General features: G+C 37.9%; 1 protein-coding gene across 1 annotated transcript in view; it reads left to right on the top strand.

Moving 5' to 3' along the window:
- The window catches only part of LOC106868627 (neuronal acetylcholine receptor subunit alpha-10), a 55674-nt gene that overhangs the window by 40060 nt on the left and 8033 nt on the right, over positions 1-7581 (top strand). Inside the window, exons 2-4 of the mRNA XM_014913978.2 lie at positions 1713-1858; positions 3547-3698; positions 5024-5294. Of these exons, the coding sequence (XP_014769464.1) occupies positions 1713-1858; positions 3547-3698; positions 5024-5294 (569 nt within the window). The remainder of the gene's footprint in view (positions 1-1712; positions 1859-3546; positions 3699-5023; positions 5295-7581) is intronic.

The following is a 7581-nucleotide window of genomic DNA, read 5'->3' on the forward strand; positions in this document are numbered from 1 at the left end:
TCACATGGACAACTGTATGTTGGCTGCTCAAGAGTGGGCAGCAAAAAAACCTATTTGTATATGCTCCACAAGGGAAAACAAGGAACATTGTTTACAACGAGGTGTTATAATCACAACAGCAAGAAAGTATGTACATGATCACCTTTTACGAAACTTCATTGACTTTCATATATTTATATTGATATACATATATATACGTGTGTTTGGGTGCGTGTGTGTATATACATCTCTATATATAAAGATGATGCGTAGTCTAGATGGTGTTTTTAGATTTCATTATTCTCTTTAACCCGGGCAACGCCGGGTATTTCTGCTAGTAATATATAAATATATAAAGGAGATGTACTTCCATAGCAAATGACTTGATCTGAAACAAAAACAATTGCAGCATGGAAGGTGTTTATAAGCCATTTAAGAAACACACAAAAACCGTTAGATTCACTACAACATTTAAATTTAATTTGTCAATATATTTTCGTCGCTTTGAGACTGCGACCTGTTCACTGACAAAATTCCATGCTGCATCACTGCAAAATTCCGAGATGCAAACATTTGATATGTCGAGGAATTGACTCGTACAAGTTCTGAACAGTTTTAAGGGAAATTATGAGTTGTTCTTTATGTAAAAAATTTTTTTTTAAATATTCACTTTAGCTCGTTCAGCAACGGAGGGAAACGGATACTCTCTGCTGCTCCGAAATGCACAAGAAATGTTCGATTATACTTATATTCTGTGATCGTGGGAGGGTGTTTGCGAGCAACCCAAATGGTCTACTTCACTTTTGTGATCTTTGTACGAATTTTGAATAATATTTGCCAGGCGAATCGGTGTGTCATTATCCTAGAGGACTATCACGGAATAATGTCCGTACTACAAGATGTTCATGATTAACCAAAATGCTCAACTAATCCTAGCGTTTGCTCTGCCATGTAGAACGAGTAAATAATCAAGAGAATTCCATGATATCTTTGGCCAAATCATCACAGAGTCACATCCATTCTTCACGACCCAGGCCAAGTAGTCAGTGTTGTAAACTTCTTAGGGTTGCCTCTAGACATGAACACACCCCTATCTGGAAAAAAAAAACTCATCAGAGAAGATGGCATTGTTCCATTGAGCAAATGGTTACTTCCAATAGTCTGGACAGCATCTTCTCCGCTTATCAGTGTTGGCTATCCTGGTGAAGAGCTTAAATCTACAGTCACTAGCAACATGCTATATAACAACCGAGCGAAACAGTGTTTATTTGACATGAAGTAAAAATCACCTGATAAGGCACTTCTACACCGAGTGATGTAACATAACCAGTTGTACAGTATCCCACCCGACAGGGATCGATACATAATGGGTCGAAACGATCGTTGTGAGCAATAAATTTTCTCGTATATTCTATTTTCCGTCTCCATCATTTGTTATCTACCCAACGAACACTGAATAATTCCTGGGGTAGATCCAGTGACAATTGTGTAAGTACCGTGGTTGAGGTCAGGTAGCCATAAGCAGTGAACGTGCTTCACCGGCTAACTAATAGGTACTTTCCTAATGCTTAAATAATTACTTATGCACGTATGTATATATGTATGTATGTATGTATGTATTTATGTATATATGTTTGTACGTATGTATGTACGTGGGTATGTATGTGTGTGCGCATGTAAATAAGCAGTTCTCATATTTTTAATATTTTATCTTCAATTTATGTATCTTACAGCTAATTCCGAAACTACATCGTCGTACATGGTGAATGCACAAAAACTTATGACAGATCTACTTACGGGTTACGATCGTCGTGTCGTACCTATTGCAGGTGAACCGGTTCGTCTTTACGCAGACCTTAATGTGGTGGCTTTCGAATTGGTAATCACTCTTTTCCGCCATCTATCTATCTATCTATCTATCTATCTATCTATCTATCTATCTATCTATCTATCTATCTATCTATCTATCTATCTACCTGTTTGTTTGAGTCTGTCTGCCAGTCTGACTACCTGCCCACTCACCTGTCTGTCTGTCTGTCTGTCTGTCTGTCTGTCTGTCTGTCTGTCTCCTTATCTGTCTGTCTCCTTATCTATCTATCTATCTATCTATCTATCTATCTATCTATCTATCTATCTATCTATCTATCTATCTATCTATCTATCTGCGGCCATGAACGACCATGGAAGTGCACCAAGAAAGTTTTTTTTTTCCGAAGCACAAGTCCAGGCAAGGTTGTTTATGGAAGACCAGCAGTCGCCAATGCATACCAGCCTCCACTTTCCACGCCGGCGATGTTATCCACCGGAAAGGCAAAGGCCGACACAGCTTGGCACCAATAATGTCGTAATTCATTTCTACAGCTGAGTGATCTGAAGCAACGTGAAAAACTGAACGGAAGACCAAAAGATCATGTCCCATGGCAAAAAGAGAAGAAATGATAAATGGTAACGGGTCATGAAGAAAGAGACAGAATGAGTGGATAAGACAGAGGAAGTGGAAGAAAGAAAAGAGATAAAATGGCGTAAAAACAAAGGGAGAGAGATAAAGGGAGATAAATGGAGAAATGAAAAAGTCGATAATGAAGAAAGACAACATGCGGGAGAAAAGAAAATCGAGCGAGATGGCGATAGATAAAGCGATAGAAGATAGATAGATAGATAGAGAGAGAGAGAGAGAGAGAGAGAGAGAGAGAGAGAGAGAGAGAGAGAGAGAGAGAGAGAGAGAGAGAGAGAGAGAGAGAGAGAGAGAGAGAGAGAGAGAGAGAGAGGGAGAGAGAGAGAGAGATAGAGAGAGAGAGAGAGACAGAGAGAGCTTGGGTAGTTGCACAGAAACGAAGGAATGAAAGAACAAAGCAGTAATTGGAGTCGATTTGTGCGAAAGGTTACAACTTCATGTCGTATGTGCAACAGAATGGAACCTTAAGCGCACCGCCATCAAATAACTTTCTGTAGTTATGTATGAGAGGAAAGTGTTTGTCGAATTACTTCAGGAAGGCTTTACCTCTACTGCATTTGACATTTAGTGAGAAAGAGTAATTGAGAATGCTTTATTTACAATATGTTCGTTGTCAAATAAGGTGGCGAGATGGCAGAATCGTTAGCACGCCGGACAAAATGATTAGCGGCATTTCGTCCGTCTTCCCTTGCTTTCGCTTGCACAGCACTTCCACCTTCACATACAGACACGTGTGTGTGTGAGTGTGTGTGTGTGTGTGTGTGTGTGTGTGTGTGTGCAGACATGCACTTTACGCTTCTATTAGGTAGAACTTTGGTTATCATCTTTACAGCATATATTCACACACACGCACACACACACACACACACACACACACACACACACACACACACACACATATCTACATGTATGTGTGTGTGTGTGTGTGTGTGTAACGCAGTTATAAGTGGTTTAACTCTTATTTCTAGCAATAAATGTGCTTGTTGCTCATACAGTCACAATTTGCCCAAACGGTTTATATTGCGCTTTGCTGCCCGCATTAATTTTCTCCTATATCTATGTATATATAGTTTCCAGGTATTCTCCACGTTTTCTTTTTTTCTTTAAATCAGGATGAATTTGAAATGAAGTTCAAAGTCCACGGATTCCTAATGAAACAGTGGTACGATTCCAGATTAATATGGAATTACACGAAATACAATATAACTGATATCCGTCTGCCGAGCAAAGCTATTTGGAGTCCTGATATTACTCTTTATAATTAGTAAGTTAACATTTTTTGTGATTATTTTTCCCGAGTATAAACATTTTCTTTACAATGTATATCTATTTCTAAGGCGGTGAGCTGGCAGAAACGTTCGCACGCCGGGCAAAATGCTTAACGATATTTCGTCTGCCGTTATGTTCTGAGTTCAAATTCCGCCGAGGTCGACATTGCCTTTCATCCTTTCAGAGTCGATAGATTAAGTACCAGCTGCGCACTGGGTTCGAACTAATCGACTGGCCCTCTCCACAAAGCTTTCAGCCTTTGTGCCTATAGTAGAAAGGATTATTATTATCTCCGCCTTAGCAAAAGTGTAGATATTATTTTCAGTCGCGTTTGTTTGTTTAACCATGGATAATATATCTCAAGAACCGCTGAATGAATTCGGATGAAACTTTCAGGGATGTTTGACCTAGTGACTGGCATGAACTGATTAGATTTTGGGATCGATCCAGTACCGGACAAGGATTCTGGACTATTTTTCCATTTTTTTCGACTTAATTTTTGAGAACGGTCAGGTTCATTTTTAGTATTCTCGTTTGTGAGAGCAGTCGAGTTTATTTCAGATATTCTCATTTTAGAAATCACCAGCTAATCGTTGAGAGGATGTTGGTGTTGCTTTGGAGGAGGTTTGTGCTCTCTGAGTGCCCTTATTATTATTATTATTATTATTATTATTATTATTATTATTATTATTGAGTGAGACAGTAGTGCATGCCATCAGAGTGACACTGGGGTAAAATATACGAAGCCCATTATACCCATCATGACTACCCGTCTGATAAGGGTACACCAGGCACATGCATCACAACCATATGTGCGCGACATGGTGATCTCATATCAAGATAAACAGCGCATGACTTCGCAGGTGGGGCCCAGTCAGAATTTTCCTCAGGTCGAGTAGCCCATCCCGCTCAAAAGGTCCCTGTATAAGGATTGTTTAAGGATGTTGAGCAAAACACCCATGTTTCCAAAGATGAATTATTCAAACCCCAAAGAATTCCTCTCAACACATGGCTATGATGCTCCCCCACTACTTATGCTCGTGATCAGAGATGCGCATATCGTCAACCACCAAGGGACATAATCAACTGGTTAAGGTCAAACAACTGACCTTCAGACCTGTGGTATTGAGCAGAATATTTGCCATAGCTCATCTTCTATACCAAGACAAAACAATGTACATGATAACACTTCCAATCAATTAAGATCAGAAGGCATGAAAGCCACTGCCTGGTACTGCATCAGGGCATTCATTATTATTATTATTATTATTATTATTATTATTATTATTATTATTATTATTATTATTATTATTCCTACAGTTTGGAGCACTCAACGTTTACGGACACCGATGAACAATTGATTATTTTTCATACCGGTGCCGTGTTGGAATTCAGCCGAATGCTCAACATAGCCTTCTGTGAAATCGATATGAAAAAATTCCCGTTTGATACTCAGACTTGTAAATTGGTCTACGGATCCTGGATGTTCGACGGTGACGATGTGAACCTTACGAGCCAGCATGATGAGCCTTATATATATGAAGAACAAAGACATTACAACAAATGGCGTGTCGAGAGTATGAAATCCCAAGTAAGGAAAGACAACTCTTTATGTTTATTCTGTTATTCTTTTACTTGTTTCGGCCATTTGACTGCGGCCATGCTGGGGCACTGCCTTGAAGGGTTTTTTTTTTGGTCAAACAAATCGACGCAAGGTCTTTATTCTTTGTAACCTTAGTACTTATTCTATCGGTCGCTTTTGCCGAACCGCTAAGTTACAGGGACATAAACACACCAGCTTTGGTTGTCAAGCGATGGCAGGGGACAAACACAGACACACAAACACGCACAAATACACACACACATATATACGACGGGCTTCTTTCGGTTTCCGTCTACCAGATCCACTCGCAAGGCTATAGTAGAAGACACTTGCCCAAGGTGCCACACTGGGACTGAACCTGGAAATATGTGGTTGGGAAGCAAGATTTTTTTTTGTTTTTGAAGATCTTCGGAAATAAATGTCTGCGGAGTGCTCAGCCACTTGCACGTTAATTTCCCGAGCAAGCTGTTCCGTTGATCGGATCAACTGGAACCCTCGACGTCGTATGCGATGGAGTGCCAACAACAACATTCGTTTGTAAAGGAGAACTGTCTCTCATATGTGTTTATTTTGTTGTCTTATAATTGATAAAAAAAATTCTTGAAGTAAATCATTAAATAAATAAATAGGTATGGCTGTGATTAAGAAGTTCGCATTGCAACTGAGTTCAGTTTAGACCTACTACATGGCATCTTGAGCAAGACCTTCAACTATAAAACCCCAAGTCCGACTAATTTCTTGTGAGTGAATTTAGTTTTAAAAAAGCTGTGTGAAAGCTGGTCGTGTAAGTATATACATACATACATACATACACATATACATGCATACATTCATATATATATCTACACACACCTCCATATTTATATATTTACACACACACATGTCCATATATATATATGTATATATATGTATGCATACATATACATACATACACACACACACACACACACATATATATATATATATATATATATATATATATATAAATATATATATATATACACATACATATGCACCCTCACACACACACACCACAAGGACAATTAAAACAACACATACATACTCAGACAGAGACACACACTTTCACGTACACACACGTAACATCCTCACCAACACAAAATACACAGACATACATACACACGCACCCACTGACGCACACACACACACACACACACATACACACACACACATACAAATCTAATGGAGACCTCAAACTACATTTTAAGATTCACAAAGATTCAACTGAATCGCAATTATTTTGCTTGTATGTATGTGTGTGTGTGTGTGTGCGTGTGTATGTATGTATATACATATATATAGCAATATAGGTGTATGAATGTTGTTGCAAAATGAGCGGCTTAACGACACAGCCATGTTTGCACGAGGATACTTTGAATGATGTTTCTTCTCCATGTTGTCAACATTTCTTTCTACATTTTGTCACTGATAAACGTCATAAAATACGCCTGTTGCGAGGAAACCTATCCCGATTACACCGTCACATTCGTTTTACGCCGGAAGTCAACGTATTTCAGTCACGTGCTCATTTTCCCGGCCATACTCATCAGCGCCTTGGTTCCTTTTTTGTTTTTGTTACCTCCAGACTCTAAAGAACGTGTCATATTAGGTATGTAAGAATGCGCGTTGCAATGAGCTTTCTATGCGGTAAATTTAATTCACAAACACGCACATATACCCACACATGACATACATGTATATTTATACATACATATATGTGTATATAAAGAAGCAATGCTACTTTATCTTCGTCTCATTTATATTTGAGCACTTTCGCAGTCTTATAAACACTTTTCTGTCTGGAAGAGAGACAGATATTGTTTCTTGTGTGCGTATATATATATATATATATATATATATATATATATGTCAAATATATTTTTTTTTTACCAAAAATTTGGTAAAAAATATAGTATCTGTTAACAATCTTAGCAAAAAGCTCACAGTTGAGTTTTTGTATATATATCAACTTTAAACAGAGCTCAAAATTGATCCGTTGAAAATACTTTATTACAACAACAATAATAATAATAATAATAATAATGAAATAGACCTATGTACATGTAACAATGGGACCCTGAGGAGATGGAGTGTCCTATATTTTATAATATGTTATAATATTTTATGATATGTATTAATCATTCTGGATGTTCTATCGAAATGTACATAGGTCTATTTCATTATTATTATTATTATTATGGTTGTAATAAAGTATTTTCAACGGATCAATTTTGAGCTCTGTTTAAAGTTGATATAT

The sequence above is a fragment of the Octopus bimaculoides genome, chromosome 21 (genome assembly GCF_001194135.2).
Source record: "Octopus bimaculoides isolate UCB-OBI-ISO-001 chromosome 21, ASM119413v2, whole genome shotgun sequence".
Taxonomy (NCBI): Eukaryota; Metazoa; Mollusca; class Cephalopoda; order Octopoda; family Octopodidae; genus Octopus; species Octopus bimaculoides.